General features: G+C 46.7%; 2 protein-coding genes across 4 annotated transcripts in view; one reads left to right on the top strand and one right to left on the bottom strand.

The window, feature by feature from the left end:
* Positions 1 to 10,721: 10,721 nt before the first annotated feature.
* KAT7 (lysine acetyltransferase 7) overlaps positions 10,722 to 21,155 on the bottom strand; it is a 36,789-nt gene continuing 26,355 nt past the window's right edge. The window contains exon 15 of the mRNA XM_025183263.2: positions 10,722 to 21,147. Within this exon, the coding sequence (XP_025039048.2) occupies positions 21,142 to 21,147 (6 nt within the window). The 3' untranslated portion in view covers positions 10,722 to 21,141. The remainder of the gene's footprint in view (positions 21,148 to 21,155) is intronic.
* On the top strand, positions 11,689 to 20,925 carry TAC4 (tachykinin precursor 4). Of its 3 annotated transcripts, none has more exons than XM_006120429.4 (5): positions 11,689 to 11,905; positions 13,369 to 13,418; positions 15,303 to 15,402; positions 18,044 to 18,097; positions 20,791 to 20,925. In XM_006120429.4, exons 2-5 carry the CDS (start codon positions 13,374 to 13,376, stop codon positions 20,841 to 20,843), a joined length of 252 nt encoding a protein of 83 aa, XP_006120491.1. In that variant the 5' UTR covers positions 11,689 to 11,905; positions 13,369 to 13,373; the 3' UTR covers positions 20,844 to 20,925. The 3 variants fall into 3 exon arrangements, with proteins under 3 accessions (XP_006120491.1, XP_075767442.1, XP_075767441.1); XM_075911327.1 differs by lacking the exon at positions 11,689 to 11,905 and adding an exon at positions 13,093 to 13,212; XM_075911326.1 differs by lacking the exon at positions 11,689 to 11,905 and having other exon boundaries at positions 13,295 to 13,418.

Here is a 21,155-nt window from a genome sequence, read left to right as displayed (position 1 = left end):
TATCACTGTAACCTCGCCCTCACAGGATGGTGTGTGTACACACTGACAAACCCCCTTCTAGGACAGAAGCTCCCAGAAGTGCCCCTGTATCCCAGTGGTCCTGCCACGTCTGGGCTACCATTTGGTCATTCCATGACAAATCATTTACTGTAGGGGTGGGGGGAATTCAGAAGAGGAACAGTCTGGGGCAGGATTAACATTTCCACGGAGTCACTAAGTTTTGTTTCTCTCTGCCAGCGAGTTTCTGTGATTCTCTTATGCAGCAGCACAGGAGATGGGGGTGAGGCGGGGGCAGGAAAGGAGATCCAGAGAGCCACTCCTGGTGTGTCTCCTCCCTCAAATATCCCATCTCAGTCCACCCGGGCCTTGTAGAAGAGCAGGACATTAGCTGGGGGGAGGGTCCAGGAGAGGCAGCCCCGTGGAAGGCAGGGATGGAGCGTCACAGCATTCTGCCCCGCAAAGCACTTTCCAAGTCCCTCGGCTTTGGGGTCCGGAACGTCGCTGGATGCCCAGACTCCCAGGGCTAGTGGGGATTCACTGAGGCGGGCTGGTCCCACGTGTCACAGAGCTGTGACGCCTAGGGCGTGCTGCCCTGATGTCCTGGGGCCAGGCGTGTGGCGTGGGTCAGGGTCACAGAAGGTTAACACCATTAAGTGGCAGGGGTCAGTCTCCACCCATTGCCCCCGACTGTAGGAAACTCGCAAGAGTGATCGGCTTCTCTGGGGCTGTTTTTCTTCCTTTTTGTTCTCTCTCTTTTCAGCTCCTCTGCTGTCATCCCAGACTCGGGCTGGGTGTTTTCTTGTGGCACGTGGGCAGAAGCACAGGAGGAGGGGGGAGGGAAGCAGATTTAATTATAGGGGACACTTTTAAAAATAGAACTGAGTTTGCCTTCCTCTGATGGAGCTGGTGGGAGATGTGGCTGTTCTTGCTCTTTCCATGGTATCAGAATAACAGAGGAGGGATGGAGTCGCTGGCAGATGAACTGTCCTATGTGGGTTAAAATGAGCTCTGCCCTAAACAACAATCACCATAGAAATGACCAAAAATGACCCTCTATATTTAGAGTTACTGTTCGCTCTTCCCCATCGTCCTCCAGCCCCCTGTGCCAGGGGTCTCAAACTCACAGCCCGAGGGCCATCTACAGCCCAAGCAGGTACAATCCCTGGCCCGGGTGTGGCTGCTGGCACGTATTTCCCAGTGGCCCTGGGGGGTGCATCCCCTCCCCCCAAGTCCAGCCCCTGTGCTGCTTCCATCATGCTTCTTCCTGCCCCTGCACTGCCTTGTCCCTTGCCCTCCATTGCACCCCTACTCCCAAACCTCCTCCCTCGAGGGACACAGCCTGGGGATCAGCAGGGAGCCTGACATGGGACAGCAGCAGAGGCCGAGCCCCTGCACTCACCACAGTCCCTGGAGCCACAGGGAAGTGGAGCGCCGCAACTTGTCAACATGATGGGGAGCAGTACAAAATGTGACTGCTGCTTTTTACACACCGCGGCAAAGGAGAGCTGTAAAAAAGGATCCCTCCTTGCCTCCCAAAAATGACCTCTTTCAAATCTGACCTCCTCTGTTCTGGGAAAGCTCGTTTCTCTAGGCTAGCGGGACCTTAGCTTTTCCCTTCCTAATTCGCAGGGGGGTGGCTGTGTTAGTCTGTAATTTTAAAAACATGTTGTCCTGTGTTACCTTAGGGTATGTCTAGACTACAGGGTGTTGTCGACAAAAGTGGACTTCTGTCGACAAAACTATACACTAGCGCCATAACGTCGACAGAACTCGGCACTTTTGTCGACAGCGGTAAACCTCATTATATGAGGAATAACGCCTTTTGTCAACAGAGTTCTGTCGACAGAAGGTGTTATTGCATCAATGTAGACAGCAATTGCTCGACGTACGTCGAGGTTGTGAAGCAACGCTTCTCGCATGGAGGTGTGAGGTTTCGAGTAGAAAGAGCGGAGAACAATCGGTTCATTAACATGAAACTGGGAACAAACTTTAGGAATGAAGGTCGGCAGGGTGGGCGCATAAAGTGAGCAAGACCTTACTGAAGACTGTGATTGGTGGTGTTGCCATCAAAGCTGCCAATTTGCTCACCCTGCATGCCGACGTAATTGCCAGCAGAAAAACGACCTTAATGGTAAGCATGTGAAGGGATGTTGTGGCCATTGGCTCAAAGGGTGGGTACATCAGGGTATCCAGTACCAGGTCCAAATTCCATGAGGGAGGTGGTGGTCTACACGGGGATTTGAGGTTCGACAGTCCTTTTAGTAGCCTCTTAACCAGTGGATGCGCAAAAACAGACATACCTTCTATACCTTCTAAAGGCACTAATTGTTGATAAATGCACTCTCAGAGTGGCAATCGAAAGACCCGTTTGTTAAAGACAAAGAATATAATCGAGGATTTGGTGCATTGGTGATGTGTGCGGATCCATGTGGTTACCTACACATCTGACTAGCGAATCTCTTCCATTTAGCAAGATAAGTCTTTCTTGTATAGTCCCTTCTGCTCTGCAATAGTATTGCCTTCACCCGATCCGAGCAGAGATGCTCCCCGGTTTGAAACAGCTAGAAGCCATGCTGTCAGATGCAGGGTTTCCAGTCTCAGATGTAGCAGGGAGCCGTGATTCTGAGAAAGCAGATCTGGTAGGAGGGGAAGAGGAAGAGGTGGTTGTAAGGCCATTCAGCTGTGAAATGGGTACCACAGTTGCCTTGCCCATGTTGGGGCTATGAGAATCACCCGGGCTGAGTCTGCATTGATTTTCTCTAATACTTTCAGTACGAGAACTGTGGGAGGAAACACATAAAGCACCAGTCTGTCCCAACGGACTAGCAATGCGTCTCTGAGGGACCCCTTGCCAATGCCCGCTCTTGAACAATAGTGGTGACACTTTCTGTTGTTGTAGGTGGCGAACAGGTCTATCTGCAGAGACCCCCAAACACGGAAGATGTCGTGCAGAATATCCGAATGAATCTCTCATTCGTGGTCGTGAGGGAAATGCCTGCTGAGCGTGTCCGCCACCGCATTGTTCGTGCCGGTAAGTATGAAGCTATTAAGGTGATGTCGTTCCAGACACACCAATTCCATAACTGAACTGCTTGTGCACAGAGGGATTGGAGCACGCTCCTCCCTGTCGATTCACATAATACATTGTGGCTACATTGTCTGTCAGAACTCTGACGGTTGTGCCAACAATGTGAACATGGAAAAGTTTGCAAGCAAGAAATACTACCCTGAGTTCTAGGAGATTTATGTATAGAGTAGATTCTGTTGTTAACACTTGCCTTGTACTCACATGCCATTCATATGAGCACTCTAGCCAATGAGGGAGGCATCTGTGGTCACTTGGCTCAATGGCTGTTGGTGGCGGAAGGGCAAACCTGCCATGAGATTTTGCGGTTTCATCCACCAGAGTAGGGACCTGTGAACGAGGGTGGTCGAGGTTATTGTCTTGTGAATGCTGTGCTTTGTGGGGATATATACAGACACCAGCCAATGCTGGAGACAGCGAAAGTGTAGTCTTGTATGTCAAACCACGAAAATGGTGGTGGCCATGTGCCCCAGGAGACATAGGCAAGTGAGCACCGACACTGTGGTAGTTAGCTCCTGAATAGCTTGAAAATGATCTTGAGGTAAATACGCTCAAGCTGTGATGGAGTCTAGCCACATCCCTATAAAATTTATGACCTGTGTGGGCTCTGTCATGGATTTTTGGTCTTTGATAATGAGACCGAGTGACTGAAAAGTCCGCGTGGTTAACGTTATTATATGTAATGTCTCCTCCCACAAGCACCCCTTTATGAAGCAATCGTAAGAGCAACATCTTATCCTGGCGCACCCTGGCTGTGAGTTTGCTACAATGGGGGCACTTCTCAGGATATGCGCCTCCCCCAAGCACCGTATGCAGGCAGAATGGCTGTCCAAGGCCAGCATCGCCTCACGGCAAAGAGCACATTCTTTGAAACCTGGCGATCCAGGCATAGAGCTCACCAAGTCTTCACTTTTTGGGGTTTTTTTAAACAGTGAAATGCCAAGCGGGAGAAGCGGCAAACCGCGAACAGTAACGAGAAACAGGGTGTTTTGTTTTCTTTTTGTTTTCTAAAGAACCAAAAGAAGAAAGAACTGTGCTAACCTAACTATCTATCTCCAACTATCTATTTACAGAGGACGGCTGACTAACTGAAATCCCTGAGGAGAACAGGAGAGCTCCGTCTGCGACCGAGAAAGGCTGAGAGGAACTGGCGGGTGCCGGGCCGCACGCGATGATCAAAGGGCACGAACAGCGCAAGACACTAACCGCGCATGCGTGGCCCGGCTGACTCCAGCTATTGAAAGTCTCCGATCTGCGGTGCCGGGATGAGCCCGACACCTACAGTGGAGCACCCACAGGGACCACTTGAAGAAAGTCACATTTTTACATCCCTAGTGCTAAGGAAGGTTTGCTGCCTATCATAGACTCATAGACTTTAAGGTCAGAAGGGACCATTATGGTCATCTAGTCTGACCCCCTGCACAAGGCAGGCCACAGAATCTCACCCACCCCCTCCTAGAATAATCCTCTCACCTATATCTCAGATATTGAAGCCTTCAGATACTTTGAAGACCCCAAGATGCAGAGAATCCTCCAGCTGTGATCTGTACCCCATGCTACAGAGGAAGGCGAAAAACCTCCAGGGCCTCTGCCAATCTACCCTGGAGGAAAATTCCTTCCCGACCCCAAATATGGTGATCAGATAAACCCTGAGCATGTGGGCACGACTCACCAGCCAGACACCCAGAAAGTTCTCTATAGTAACTCCTATCATCCCTCCATTGACCTATTTACCACTGAAAATGAATGGTCAATTAGTTACCAAGATCATGTTATCTCATCAAACCATCCCCTTCATAAACACATCGGCTACGTCTAGACTGGCCCCTTCTTCGGAAGAGGCATGCTAATTTCTAACTTTGGAATAGGGAAATCCGCGGGGGATTTAAATATCCCCCGCGGGATTTAAATAAACATGACCGCCGCTTTTTTTCCGGCTTAGGGAAAAGCCGAAAAAGAGCGTCCAGACTGGCGCGATCCTCCGGAATAAAGCCCTTTTCCGGAGGATCTCTTATTCTCTTATTGCAAATAGGAATAAGAAATCCTCCGGAAAAGGGCTTTATTCCGGAGGATCGCGCCAGTCTGGACGCTCTTTTCTGGCTTTTCCCCAAGCCGGAAAAAAAGTGGAGGACATGTTTATTTAAATCCCGCAGGGGATATTTAAATCCCCCGCGGATTTCCCTATTCCAAAGTTAGAAATTAGCATGCCTCTTCCGAAGAAGGGGCCAGTGTAGACGTAGCCATCTAGTTTAATCTTGAAGCCAGATAGATCTTTTGTCCCCACTACTTCCCTTGGAAGGCCGTTCCAGAACCTCACTCCTCTAATGGTTAGAAACCTTCATCTAATCTCAAGTCTAAACTTCCTACTAGCCAGCTTATATCCATTTGTTCTTGTGTCCACATTGGTATTAAGCTTAAATAATTCCTCTCCCTCCCTGGTATTTATCCCTCTAATATATTTAAATAGTGCAATCATGTCCCCCCTCAGCCTTCTTTTGGTTAAGGTAAACAAGCCAAGCTCCTTGAGTCTCCTTTCTTAAGACAGGTTTTCCATTCCTCGGATCATCCTAGTGGCCCTTCTTTGTACCTGTTCCAGTTTGAATTCATCCTTCTTAAACATGGGAGACCAGAACTGCACACAGTATTCCAAATGGGGTCTCACCAATGCCTTGTATAATGGCACTACCACCTCCTTATCCCTACTGGAAATACCTCACCTAATACTTCCCAAGACCGTATTAGCCTTTTTCACGGCCATGTCACAATGGCGGCTCGTAGTCATCCTATAATCAACCAGGACTCCGAGGTCCTTCTCCTCTTCCGTTACTTCCAACTGATGTGTCCCCAGCTTATAACTAAAATTCTTGTTATTAATCCCTAAATGCATAACCTTACAATTCTCACTATTAAATTTCATCCTATTGCTATCACTCCAATTTACAAGATCATCCAGATCTTCATGCATGATATCCCGATCCTTTTCTGAATTGGCAATAGCTCCCAACTTTGTGTCATCAGCAAATTTTATCAGGACACTTCCACTTTTGGTGCCAAGGTCAGCGATAAAAAGATTCAATAAAATTGGCCCCAAAACTGATCCCCGAGGAACTCCGCTAGTAACCTTCCTCCAACCTGACAGTTCACCTTTCAATATGACCTGCTGTAGTCTCCCCTTTAACCAGTTGCTTATCCACCTCTCAACTTACATAGTAATCCCTATCTTTTCCAATTTAACCAATAATTCCCCATGTGGTACTGTATCAAATGCCTTACTAAAGTCGAGGTAGATTAGATCCACTGCATTTCCTTTATCTAAAAAATCTGTTACTTTCTCAAAAAAGGAGATCAGGTTGGTTTGGCAAGATCTACCTTTTGTAAAACCATGTTGTAATTTGTCCCAATTGCCATTAGCCTCAATGTCTCTAACTACTTTCTCCTTCAAAATTTTTTCCAAGATCTTGCATACTACAGATGTCAAACTAACAGGCCCATAGTTACCCGGGTCGCTTTTTTTCCCTTTCTTAAAAATAGGAACTATATTAGCAATTCTCCAGTCAAATGGTACAACCCCTGAGTTTAGAGATTTATTAAAAAATTTTGCTAATGGACTTGCAATTTCATGTGCCAGTTCCTTTAATATTCTTGGATGAAGATTATCTGGGCCCCCCGATTTACTCCCATTAAGCTGTTCAAGTTTGGCTTTTACCTCGGATATGGTAATATCTACCTCCATGTTCTTAGTCCTATTTGTTATGTTACTATTATCCCTGAGCTCTTCATTAGCCTCATTAAAGACTGAAGCAAAGTATTTGTTTAGATATTGGGCCATTCCTAGATTATCCTTAACCTCCACTCCATCCTTAGTAATTAGCGCTCCTACTTCTTATTTTGTTTTTTTCCTATTTATATGGCTATAAAACCTTTTACTAATGGTTTTAATTCCCTTTGCAAGGTCCAACGCTAGCTGACTTTTAGCCTTTCTTACTTTGTCCCTACATGCTCTAACCTCAATAAGGTAGCTTTCTTTACTGATCCCTCCCATTTTCCACTCCTTATATGTTTTCTGGTTTTTCTTAATCTCCTCTCTGAGATACTTGCTCATCCAGCTTGGTCTAACACACCTGCCTATAAATTTTTTCCCTTTTCTTGGGATACAGGCTTCTGATAGCTTCTGCAACTTTAATTTAAAATAATTCCAGGCCTCCTCCACCTCAAGATCCATAATTTCTTTAGTCCAATCAACTTCCCTAGCTAATTTCTTTAATTTATTAAAGTTAGCCCTTTTGAAATCAAAAACCCTAGTCTCAGATTTATTTTTGTTTATCCTTCCATTTAATTTGAACTGAATTAGCTCATGATCACTCAAGCCAAGGTTGTCCCCTACAACCATTTCATCTATGAGGTCCTCGCTACTCACCAAAACCAAATCTAAAATAGCATCCCCCCTTGTTGGTTCAGCAACTACTTGATGAAGGAATTTATCAGCTATCGCATCTAGGAAAATCTGAGCCCTATTATTATTACTAGCACGTGTTCTCCAGTCTATATCTGGAAATTTGAAATCTCCCATGATTACACAGTTTCCATGAGTATTTACTTCATTAAAAACATTAAAGAGGTCTCTATCCATATCCAAATTGGATCCTGGTGGTCTATAGCACACCCCACGCACTATTCCAGGGGAGGATCTGATAGTTTTCTTCCCCAATGTGATTTTTGCCCAAACAGACTCTGTCTTCTCTATTCCATCATTTTTTATTTCTTTACAATCTACCTCATCTTTGATATACAATGCGACTCCACCACCTTTACCCTTATTTCTGTCTTTCCTAAACAGCACATACCCTTCAATACCTGTACTCCAGTCATGCCTAGTATTCCACCATGTTTCTGTTATTCCTATAATATCTGATTTCACTTCCTGGACCAATAGCTCTAGTTCCTCCATTTTGTTACCTAGGCTCCTCGCATTGGTGTACAAACATCTTAATTTTTGCTGTTTGGCCTCACTCACATTCTTTACCCAATTTGGCACGGATGTTGTACCTCCAATATGACCTATTAGACTAGTATCCACCCTACCCTTCCTCATGTTCATTCTCCTACCCCCAGGTATATCCTTTCTAACTTCGTTTTCCTCCCTCTCAGTGTTAAAATCCGGCGTAGAGATTACCTGGACATCTCCCAACCATCTCCCCCAAATACCTAGTTTAAAGCTCTCTTAATCAGTTGAGCCAGCCTCCATCCTAGAAGTCTATTTCCTCCCTACTTAGGTGAAGTCCATCCCGAGAGAACAGTCCTCTGTCCATAAATGCCTCCCAGTGACCATACATCCCAAAGCCCTCCTTATAACACCACTGCCTAAGCCAGGCATGTCCAAAGTCCGGCCCGCGGGCCAATTGCGGCCCGTGTTCCGGTTTAATACGGCCCCACAGGTAATTTGGCAATATCTATCTTTTATGGCCTCCAACGAATCCATATGTATTGAGATGAATACATTGTAAAATCTCAGTTAATGTCAGTTGGTCTAAATCAGTTATAAATATATTTGGACACAACATGTATACTTGGTGTTATGTTCCTGTTCATATTTTTTGAACTTAAAAGTTGACAGACAACCTTTATTACCAATAATATGTAATGTACTTTACAATGTTCCTGACATATATTTCAGCTTCCTGGATTTTTTTTTCATCTGGCCTTCAGATATGAAAGGCAGAGTGATTTAACACTTGTTTAGATTTGTCATCCATGTGACGAAATGAAAAGTATGCCGTTTGCAATAAACTTTGCATAAAATAGTTAATTTGCATTTAATTTTAATGGTTCAAAGAATGTCAGGCAAAATGGTCGGCCCTCACGCATGTTCACTTCATCAAATCTGGCCCTCTTTGAAAAAAGTTTGGACACTCCTGGCCTAAGCCATCTATTGATCATCATAATCCTGTCACATCTTAGTTGCCCTTCTCTAGGAACAGGCAGAATCCCACTAAAGATCACCTGAGCCTCAATTTCCTTGAGCGTCCTCCCCAGCCTAGCATAGTCTCCCTTAATTCGTTCCAGCGAGAATCTAGCCGTATCATTTGTTCCTACATGAAGGATGATCAATGGATTCCTTCCTGCTCCCTTAATAATCCTCTTCAACCTCAGTTCCACATCCCGTATCTTAGCACCTGGCAGACAGCACACCTTTCTATTCTCTGGATCAGATCACACCGTGCCCCGGCAGCCACCAGCAGGAGGCCCGGCTCTTAGGCAGAGGCACAAAAGTGGCTCTGCCTGCTGCTCTCTCCTGCGGGCACTGCCTGGGAACCAGTGCCAGGCTGGACAGAGTGCGTGGAATGCCATAGGAACCGGACCTGCTGCCGGCCGCTTCTGGAGAACAACAGTCCGTGGTGCCAGAACAGGCACGGAGCTGCCTTGGCACCCTCCCGCAAAGCAACCCAGTGCCTGACCTTCCACACCCCAGTGCTGGGTCATGGCCCGTGGTTGAGAAACCACTTCCTTAGCCTATATTGCTAAAGTTTGCCCATGTAGACAAGTCCAGAGAATCTTAAAGATCTCTGTAAGTATTCAGTAATTAAACCCCTTTGCAGATGGGTAAACTGAGGCACCATGTATTCTTTAAGGTTACACAGGAGTCCTGGCTTTCATATCCCCAACCTGGCAGGTTCTTTTCTGCTAGAGTGCACTCTACAACACCAAGGGAGGTTGTGAATTTGCACTGAATATCAATCACATTTTTCCTAGTCTAAACTCGATTTCAAAGTGGTATTGTTTCAAATGAGAGTTTACAACCCCCGCCCCCCTACTGCGCATAAGAAGTCAGTCCAGGAGCATACGGGGCAAAGCTCTGGCTTTCCAGCTCATTCTCTCCCCCAGCTGGCAGGGAATTTAGCAGCAGTGTCTATAAACAAGGCAGCAGTGGGAGGATACAGCTAGCAAGGCAGAAGGATTGCAGTGAGATCCCTAAAATCTACAAGAAGATGATGGAGACGTTTTAATTAAGTTCTTGTTCCATTAGTCACTGTCTGTTCCAGGGTTTAACTGTGACAAGATGCTCTCAGAGTGGGTGCACAGAGGTACAGGCTGAGTCAGACTGGGAGGAAAATGTACTGTGAAATGAGCTGATAAGGACATGCAGGATGCAAAGAAATGGGTCAGAAAAGGGGCCACCTCGTCCAGTACCCTGCCTTCGGCACTCTTTCCCTGGCACGCACCCGTTGCTGCATGCGGGGTGCAGGAGTATTCCTTTCAGAACCCTTCAGCAATGGGCTTGTGCCTGCTTGGTTACCCCGTGTAACTGATGGCTGTAACTGAGTGCTTTTTCTGCAGCTGAGCTGTAGAATCAAAATCTCTCTTACCATGGTGACTAGCTGTGTTGTGTGTGACTGCAGTGCAGGGAGGCCTAACATGCCGTTTCCTGGCTCAGACAAGGGAACAGGCCTTCTGATGAGCATGAAATGGACGGCAGGAAGAGGGATAAAAATGACACTTGGCAGTGGAAAATGAAGCCCTAAACACCTGACATGTACATACAAATGTGTGTGTGGGTGCACATGCGAGCACACACAATGCCCCCCTCCATGACTTATGAAAATTGGTTTAGGAAGATTAATATTGTGGCAAGCTCCAGTTATTCCCTGTGGGTCAGGTGCTGCTGGTGGACAGTGTTAGCCTCAGAGGCTTGCTGCCGCCTCCACACAGCCTCTGTCTCTACTACAGGCAGGAACCACAGCCTGCTGAGCCAAGCTCATCACAGGCTGCTGCCAATGTCTGGGGTAAAATCCCCTCTGGAGTCCTGATCTCCCTTCTTGAGGCAGGTTGAGATGTTGGGGGAACCCAGGCCTGCCCACTGCTCCAGGTTCCACCCCAGGAACCCTAAAGGCAGCAGCAACAGGCAGAGCTACTGCCTCTCACAATCTAGCAGTTTTTCCCTGGGTTGCTTCCCCCAAACAATCCTCCCAACACCTTTCCTTTCATTCCCACGCCTCAGTCTCCCTCACACCCACTTCCTCCCTCCTGCCCCTCAGTCTATTCCTTAAACTCTTCCCTGCCTGGGGAGCCCTTTTAAAGCGGCACTGCAGGCCTTAATTGGCTGCAGGTGTCTAATTAGCCTGTAGCACCTAGCAAGCTGTAACTGACCCCAGGTGCCTGCCTGATTATGCTGCCCTTAGGTTTTGGGCTTTCCTTTATGCAGGGAACAGAAAGTCGTTCACCCAAGCCCCAGCATGTCTTCCCTCCATTAGTGTGTGGCAGCCAGCTAGTCTGGGTCTGTCACAATTGGTGTAACTCAAAGCTGCTTTATGCAAAATGGGTCATATGTAACATCCATTTTACAGTTACAATTTGCTGGATCTGCATCCCCTGTTCTGGTGCATGTGTTATTCTTGTCTGATATAGGACGTGTGAATCTGTTAATAGTTTTAAATGTGCTGAGAGCCATTGCTGGCATCCAGGAAACCTAATGCCTTGGTGATCAGCTCAATGATCTGTAAAGAGCACTGTTTGTCTTGTAAGTTCAAAGGGAGGCTGACCTAGGAAGACATGTGACCATGCCATCTGGCAAGGGAATCTATTTGGAACCTGGTGTTTCTCCATGCGGGGGAGGGATGCCAAGCAAAAGATCTCCACACTGGGGATAAGTCTATTTGAGCAATGGGACACTATCAGCCTTTTGTCTTTAGCTTGTTTTTGAAACTGCCTGGCACACCCTGAGACGAGACAAAGAACTTTGAAGACAGCTGGAGACCCAAGTCAGAGTAAAGGATTTTGACTCTGATTTGAAGCTTAGACCTGAAATAAGAACTGCTGTTTTGGGTAAGAACTTGAATGTAATAAGTTTCTTGGGCTGTGTCCAGACTCAGGGGGTTTTTCAAAAAAAGTAGCCTTTTTTCGAAAAAACTTCACCTGCGTCTAGATTGCAGCCGCGTTCTTTCGAAATTAAATCGAAAGAACGTGGCTTTTCTTTTGACGGCGGTAAACCTAATTTCATGAGAAAGAACACCTTTTTTCGAAAGTGCTCTTTCGAAAAAAGGCATTCTTGAATGCAAACTGGGGTTTTTCGAAAGAGAGCATCCAGACTGCCTGGGTGCTCTCTTTCGAAAAAGCGGCTTGCTTTTTCGAAAGTTCCGCTTGCAGTCTAGACGCTCTTTTTCGAAAGAGGCTTGCAGTCTAGACATAGCCTTGGTGAATTAGAACTAGCTATTCCTTCTCAATTCATGTTAATGTACTAACTTACTTTGACCTGTCTGTTTTCACTTGCAACCACTTAATCCTATTTTTTGTACTTAATAAAAACACTTTTAGTATCAGGCCCAGTGTAAATAATTGTTACCTGGGAGGGGGAGCAGCTGCTGTGCACTTTTCTCTTTCATTGACAGAGGGTAGACATCCTTATATGCTTTTCCTGTGTACAACTTTTCCATGGAGAAAGATGGATTTATTTGGAGTTTTGATCACTTTGGGTGGGTGGGTTTCCTGGATGCTGAGCCCTTCGGACTGCGTCCTCTCAGAGCTGAAGTTGTTCAGTGTGTGCACTGCTCTGCAGAGAGGCGGTAACCCCTGTGCTTTGTCTGAGGGAGACCAGAGGATCTGGCCCAGCAGAACAGGGCAATGGGGCTCCCCAGAGGACTTCTGTGAGTGCCCCCTTTCATGGAGTGTGTATGTGGTAGGATCAGTAACATGAACTTCAAGGCTGGGGAGGAAGCTAGGCGAATGTGCCTTTCCAAATTGGAATGAATTATCAGAAATCTTTACAAAGGATAAAGAAATGCCTTTGCCATAGTGTAGTCAACCTGCTTTGAGGTCTGAGTGATGGAGAGAGGAAATCAGTGATAGGAGGACAAGGGAGCAGAGGGCATCCCTCCCTCCTCCTCAGAGAACCATTGGGTAATTTGTGAAGTCACAGGAGTAGCTGCTCATTGATTGGACTGGGGAAAGTAAATCCCTTTGAGAAAACTGGATAAATAGAGGCAGCAGAGCTCAGCTTTGGAGAAGAGATAAAAGGCAAATCTAGGACTTTGACAGGACAGAGAAAGACTAGAAAGAAACAGGCACTGAATTCGGGAGCGAATATCTTATGAAACTGACAAGTGCAGCTATAAGAAAGAAAGAAATAAAAAGAGGTAGGAAAAAACCCAGCATCTCATTTCTAAACTCCCTCAACTATTTAGTTAGTTGAAAGTAGAGATTTAGGCAAGGATCTTTGTCAAGAACTATGGGAAGCTTTCGAGTTTTTTTCCTGCTGATTTTAATGTGTTCACTGGTTTCCTGTTTTGAAGATGATATGCTCAGTTTGGAGGAAGACCATCAGAAAGCCCCATCTCTGAAGGTAAATGGCTTATTCTTCGTGTCTTTGACTATGGCTTGGGGAATTTATTCTCTCAGTATCTTAGCACAGCCTGATTTCACTATAATCTCCTGCAAAGGAGGACCACAAAGAGCCAGTAGTGATGTTTTGCACTTATGCAAAACTTGAGCTCTTCAAAGTCCTTTCCAAACTATGCTCACAACACCCCAAGAAGATGCGAGAGGGAGGGAGGTATTTATTATCTCCACTTAACCTGTCTGGATCTCAGTTTTCTGATTTGTAAAGTGATTTCAACTCAAGTTCTCTGGTTAAAAAGGAAAAGCATGTAACATTTTCAAATGAATGATTTCTAAGAAGGGGAAAATATCTACCAGCAATCCTGTTTGGTGCCTAAACATCACAGCAATTGGTACATCAGAAATAAGGTACTTGGAAGGAATGCTTCATATGGTGCATTTCTAGACAACTTATCTGCTTTGATGTGCATACAGAAAAGGGGCTGTGTTAGTACTTGAAGCAGATGCTATATCTAACAGCTGTTCTCTCTCGTTAGAAACTGTTAGCCAACTTAGCGAAGAGACAGCAAGCTAAAATATATTCTGCCACAGGTATCTGCAACTAAATTGGCATGCAAGCTTCCACTGAGTCATTTTTTTTATAGGGAAAAAATAACCACGGTATTTAGCTGGTACACGTGAGGTTTCATTCGTAGCTCTCCAAGCACTGTGCAGAAGGCAATGTACATGTGGGGAAATTGAGTCACAGAGTGAGGCTATGATGTGCCCCAGGTCACATAGCACGTCAGTGGCAGAGCTGAGAAAAGAATGCAGAACTCCTGATTCACCCTCTTGTGCCCTTGCCACTGGACCACACCACTGTCCCAGCAGGGCTTGGCATTTCAGCTCTGAGCCCTGGTAGTCTGCAAACTCCTCTTACAATCTGTAAGCTGTAAAACTGACTGTGAAATTGTTCACAGAGACAGGTGGACCCCCCCTAATGCCTTAATGATACACAGGAATTGCTAGACTGGCTCAGACAAGACCCTATCCTGTCCCTGACAGTAGCCAGTCCCACCTGCTAGAGGAAAGTGCAAGAACCCTGCAGCACAGGAAGTTTTCCTTGTGACTCCCCTCCATTAAATGTTGGCTCATGGAGTTCCAGGGCATGAGGTTAGAATTAAAAAATCCAGGTTTGTGATGTGTTAACATGTCAGAGTATCTTCACACTAATAGTAACACACATTAGTTATGTGCGAAACCTCAGTGTCTAATTAGAAATTGGGCACCAAAGAAAAAGTGAAATTGTGAGTTTGTTTAAAACAAAACAGAACCACACACATCCCTCCACACACTGAGTCTGATTCTCTGTTGCAATGGAGCACTGGGCCCACACAGTGGGGACTGCGTTACCTCTTCATTTGCAAAGTACCTACAGCAAGGCTGCTGCTTTGTCTCCTGAGAATTTACAAGAGCCAAGATCAACCTCACTCTTTGCCATTACATGTGTTGTTATCATTCATGTTCACAAGGGTTAAAATGATCTAGCTCTGAGCAGAAATGTCATCACCTGGACTATCTAGCTACAAGGATTGGACCACCTGGATTAATTTCAGTGGCGGGAGGAACGGAGGCACCAGCCCAAGCTAAGCAGCATTATGGCAATTAATACCAATATGTTGCAATGAAGTCCTATTGAATCTCTGTAGAAACCACCATTTGCATATGTCAGAAGCTAACACAACAGCTTGACCAATTTGCCACCCCTTGACTATTTCACCCTCAGTGCTCCAAGCTGCTGCTTGAAAGGAAGGTTTTGTTCCCAGACACTCAGCTCTTGCTTTGCTCATTACCAAGAGTGAGGAGGGGATTTCAGCTACTGCCCATGGCTCTCGCTTTTGCTTTCTAGGCTGCAGGCTTGCAGAGCCCCTCACTCCAGCGCTTTGCGGAGCTGGTGAAAAGGGGGAAGTTCCAGCAGTTCTACGGCCTGATGGGAAAACGGACGAGTGGTAAGTTCAATGCTTATTGGAAATGCAAACAGGAGTCCTCCCTTGCTGAGCCTATCAGACCAATGCATACCAACTGCCACTGACTGCAAGGACTTGGTGCTTTCCCTTGCTCAAGAGGAGAATTGTTGGGCTTTTCCTTTGGTGAAGGGAAGGTCAGCTGCTTTCATCCTGCAGCTCTAATGGTTTTCTATTTTCCCCTCACTTCTCTGATCCTTGCTGACAATCACTATCATTTCTACTTGAAGAGATTTCATTCTGAACTTATTAGTGGCTCCCTCATAATAAAAGGGACCATATTTTCATAACAATACCACTTACCAGAGGAGCCAAAGGCTACCAACATTATTCCCATTTTAGAGATGGGGAAACTGAGGCTCAGAGAGGCATAGTGACATGACTACAGTCAGAGTGAGTCAGTAGCAGAGTTAGCAGAACATTGATCTAGCCTCTCCCAATCCCTTGATCAAATCATTAGACTCTGAGGAATAAGCCTTCCCTTGGCTCAGATTGCTGTCTAAGCAGCAAAACCAGTCCGTGCTGGTCTCCTCTGCACAAGGCTGAGAGTAGACCCAAGAACCTGGCAATGCAGGATGGAATTAATCCACCACCTCTTCCTCTCCAACATTCAATGTCCACTAAGAGAGAATCCCATTGCAATTATAGCACTTGATCTTCTCCCTCTCTCTCAAATGTGGGCAGTGCAATAAGCAAATACACACGTGACTTTACATGGATCACTTGGGAGCCGTTCAGCAGAAAAGGATGAGGTGTTCACTCTCAACCTTCATTTCTTTTGCTTGCTTTCTTTGGCATAAGAGCAGCCAGCTGGGTCGGACCAAAGGACCATCCAGCCCGGTGTCCTGGTGGCCCACAGAGGCAAAACCAGATACCCCAGAGGGAGGGATCACAACAGGGAATCCTCACGGGATCCCTCCCATCACCCACCTCAGGAGTGCCACATATTTCACTAGTGGGGGCATACAAGTGAGTGTTTCTTTTACCCGCCTTTCTGCTTGAGAAGCCAGTGGTGCATGCTCACCTCCACCCACACCCCAGAGAGGCAGGCACATTGAGTCACCTGCCTTTGTATCACCACCAGATCCTTAAGGGAATATAAGTGGTACCTTGATCTGTTGCTAAGAGGAGGAGAAATGTCACTCATGAGATTGCTGTGCTATGCTGCTGTGCTCCCTTCTGTGCCAGAGGGAAGAGAGAGGACTGCAACAGCAATCTTGAAACATGATTATGCTGACTCCCACCCCCACAAAGGCAGGTAAATAATATCACTCCCGCGTCAGATGGAGAAACAAAGGCAGGGAGGTGAAGTGACTTGTCCATGGCCACTGGAAAAGCAGCAGGAGTAGGGGTCAGGTGGCCCTGAGTCAGTCTCACCCTCAGAATTCAACTCTCTTTCATAACAACAAGGGGCAGGGGGAAGCTTCAATCCTCTACCAGAACCATCCTACACTCAAAGGATTCTTATCTGCAAAGGTCAACACAACACCTAGTCCTGGGCTTGCTCGAGGTCAGAGCAATCCAGATAAGCTCACTTTATCCAAGCTTTTTTTTCCCCTTCATAACTTTAAATCATAGATTCTTTAACCAAAGTCCCCTAGGGAGAGTACTGTCCTCGCTCAGCTCTGGGCCTGCACCAGAGAGACCCAAGGCTCTTCACACTTCTGGGGTACAGCTGTTCGGCAATGGGCAGCGTCTCAGGCTATGTCTACACCAGAGAGGGGTTTTTTTAGAAAAACATCTGTTTTTCTGAAAAAAAAACTTGAATTACGTCCACACTGCAATCACTTTCTTTCGAAAGAAAATCGAAAGAACAGGGGTTTTTTTCCAACATTGGTAAACCTCTTTCTATGAGGAAGAAGCCTTTTTGCGAAAGAGCTCTTTTGGAAAAAGGCATGTGTGGACGGGGAAGAGGGAGTTCTTTCAAAAGAACGGTAAAGAGGAAAAAGCACAGGTGCCCTGGTGGCCACTCCGTCCATAGTAATCACAGCTTAAATGTGAGATAGCATCCACACTGAATGGACACTATCTTTTGAAAAAGCAGATCACTTTTTTGATGTGCTTTTGCTGTATAGACACTCAGAGCTTTCTTGCGCAAGACAGCGTCCACACAGCCATGGAAGCTCTTGCGTAAGACCTTTTGCACAAGAACTCTTGCGCAAAACAGTTGTTGTGCAAAAAGCCTGCAGTTCAGACGTAGCCTAAGTTTTTTCGGAAGATCTCTTCTGGAAAAGATTCTTCTGAAAGAAGCTTGCAGTCTGAGACACATAGTCTCAGTGATAGAGCTAATCTCTGTTTGAAATCCATATAAAGCTGTACCTCCTCCCCTAGTGCGGATGCAATAGTACAAGTATAAAGGTGCCTTGTATCAGTAAACTGCAACCAGACTATGGGTTTTACTGCTTGAAACTATTTTCATAGAAAAATAACCACACTCGCCAAGAGTTTAACTGGTACAAAAACTGTGTGTAAACCAGGCCTAAAAGGAAGCCGAAATGACTGAATCTCATTTGCACTGTAGATGCGCTATTGGTTTGGCTCCCCATCTATTTTCCCTCCTCATAAGAGGCTGCATTTAATTTTTATAAGTCTCGTTGCCGACCTTTGCATTTCTTTGCCATGCCAGGGCATCCAGGAGAGAAATTCATAGGACTCATGGGACGACGATACTCCAGAGGAGGTGGGTGAGCTGCCTAACTTGATGCTCCTTTGGAGATCATTCCCTCCCCTGCCAAGCTATTCTGACAGGCTGCTATCAGCTAATTTTTTACCTGTCCTCCTTCTCCACCCACTTATTGATAGGAATCCTCTATCACTGCTGGCAGCTGCAAGAAACTTGCCTGATGCGCACACATCCTCACTGGTTCAAGTCCCTCTGGCATTTGTGCCTTTACAGTTGTTAGTCATGCAGCACTGGGTTTTTATTACCCCCTCCCACAATCTCTTCACTAAGGAATTACCCTCTTGGCATTTAGCCATCCTATATACAGGTTGAACCTCTCTAGTCTGGCACTCTCTGGTCGGGCAGGATCTTAGCTAGCTCAATGTCCACTTTTCATGGGTGTGGCCAAGTTTCCCATGGTCTCATAGTTTGTTTACAGGCACCAGGCCTGGCTCTGTGTTCTGTGCTGTTATTTAGCTCTAATTTACCCCTCCATGTCTTAGAGTGCAGAAAGCAGTGACAGTGTTGGTAATGCTGCTAGATAATATTGACCTCCCGTGGTCCGGCAAATTCTCTGCTTTAGCACCGGTCAGGTCCTGAGGGTGCTGAACTAGAGGTTCAATCTGTACTACATTCTGCTGATTTACGGTAGACTTCTGATAATCTGGCACCTTTGGGACCTAGGTGGTGCCAGATTATCAGATATGGCGGAGTACCAGGAGGTACTATAATGGGGCATCCTCCCAATCCAGCGCCCCTCCCCCCTACCACCTTATGCTCGGGTCCTGGAGCCACCCATACAGCCATGCGTTTTCCTCCAGGTGCTGGAGCTCATGCGCTTAGTGGCTGGCTTTTCAATGAACTGGCTGGGAGGCCGTGTGACACGTAGTGGGGGTATTGGGCTGCTTTCTATGCTGGCTCTGTGGTAACCCCCACTGGCTGCTGCTGGTACCACAACCCAGAAGGACAGGGAGTGAGACATTATGCAGAGGGTCTAAACCGTCCAACCAGCTACCCCCCATGGAGAGGAACAAAGGAAGGTGGATGCTGCCCTGGCCGGGGGGCAGGGCTGGAGGAGAGGGAGTTAGTTTCTGTCTGGGAGCATGGAGGAAGCAGCCTCAGCAACAGGCTGAGGGGTTTAGAAGCCGGACCCCCTACCCCATATCAAGGGGGGGGGCTGAGGCATCCTAGGCCTGCCCTGTAACCTGGTGACATCTGTGCTGTATTCTGGAGAGGCAATAAACTCCCTCTGTTCTACCGGCTGGTGGAGTCTGTTCGTGCCATTCCGGGGGTGCAGGAGGCGGGGGACCCCAACGTGCTGTCACACCGTGCGCAACCCAATCCCCCTCTCCCCTCCCCTCCCCTTTCCCAGAGCCAAACACCTCCCCTCCCTGCTGTCTCCCAATCCCCCTTCTCACCCAACCTTATGTCTGGGTCCCGAAGCAGCTGCCTGTGCTCAACAGCTGGCTGCTAGCACGTGCAGGCTGGATGCTGTGTGTGCTGGGGACTGTAAGCGGAACGGTGTGGGCCATGAGCACGCATGCAGCTCACAGTGGCCTGGCCGTGAGAGCAGCTGACCTGAGCAGTTCCGGGTGCCAGTTGATGCCGGACTATGAGTACTGGACAACTCGATGCTGGACTATTGGAGTTTTACTGTACTGAGGTTTGGCAGAGGGCATTTCCCATCTTTGAGTCCACAGCCTATGAGCTAGGGATAACTACTGCCATAACATGAGTCATTCCCTCTGTGCAGTTATTCCAAGTAGCCATTTTTCTTAAATAAATTAATGGAGATTGCCTATCTCCTAGAACTGGAAGGGACCTTGAAAGGTCATTGAGTCCAGCTCCCTTCCTTCACAGCAGGACCAAGTACCATCCCTGACAAATTTTTGCCCCAAATCCCTAAATGGCCTCCACAAGGATTGAACTCACAACCCTGGGTTTAGCAGGCCAATGCTCAAACCACTGAGCTAACCCTCCCCCTCAAATAATAATCCATCAAATAATTTGTAGCTCCAGTTTGTGATTCTGAAGGAAGCTAAAACTTACTGAAGCACAGATTTCTTCTTACACTTCTCCACCTTGCATCTATTTTCTGCTCTGGGATTATCTGTATTAGGGTGGCACCTAAAAGCTGCAACTAAGATCTGGGCCCCAGTGTACCCTATGCAGACACACAGTAAGAAACAGTCCTTGACCCAAAGAGCTTACATTTTCAACAGATAAGATCAAAAAGGGCAGGGAGAAATGATCCCAAGTTTGCAGATGAGGAAACAGCCCAGAGAGATTGAGTAACCTGCCCAAGGTCATACAGGAAGTATATGGCAGAGCCAAGAAAAGAGATCAGGCTAGGACTCCTCAGCCCAATCAGGAAGGAAGGTCTCAGACCTGATCCCACTAAAAAGTTAGGTGGACCCGGCTATGTGTAAAATTCCTCCTCCCTGAGTGATAGACGTTTGCTTAACTAACCCTGGTGTGGACAGTGGTAGGTTGACAGAAAAGTCTCTCTGCCACTCAGGGAAGTGGATTATCTATGGAGAATCCCTCCCCTTGGCACAGGTAGCATCTACATACACTGAAGAACATCAGTGGTGCAGCTATAGTGCTACAATTGTGCTGCTGTAGTATTTCAAGTGTAGATGAGCCCTCCCCACTATATTAACCAATCCAAATCAACTTCCCTCATGCAGATGTTTTTTCTCCTCCTACAGAGTCAACAGCAGATGGGGACAACAGCCAGCCAATTCTCGCATGGGAGCCATAGCATGACCCTCCATCAGAGGCCAACATCTGCTCCTTTATTTCACATTAGATTACGGTAGCTGTGCTGTATGCTCATTTCTATTCATGCACTTTGTTACTCCACTCATGGGGCTTTTCCAGAACCAGATAAGCACATTTGGATCTTTTATTTCACTCCTGTCTCCTTCTGTCAGACTGCTCTGATGCATAAATTCATTGCTGTTGCTGGGAAGAGCTGGTGCTTTCTTCATATCACAGTCAATGAGCGTTAGATGCCTTCGTACTCCTGTACAGACACACACTTGGGTTTCCTTATTGCGTTATTTCTGAGGAG

The sequence above is a fragment of the Pelodiscus sinensis genome, chromosome 29 (genome assembly GCF_049634645.1).
Source record: "Pelodiscus sinensis isolate JC-2024 chromosome 29, ASM4963464v1, whole genome shotgun sequence".
Lineage (NCBI taxonomy): Eukaryota > Metazoa > Chordata > Testudines > Trionychidae > Pelodiscus > Pelodiscus sinensis.
The sequence above is the reverse complement of the archived record's forward strand: the minus strand, read 5'-3'. Positions and strand labels throughout refer to the sequence as shown.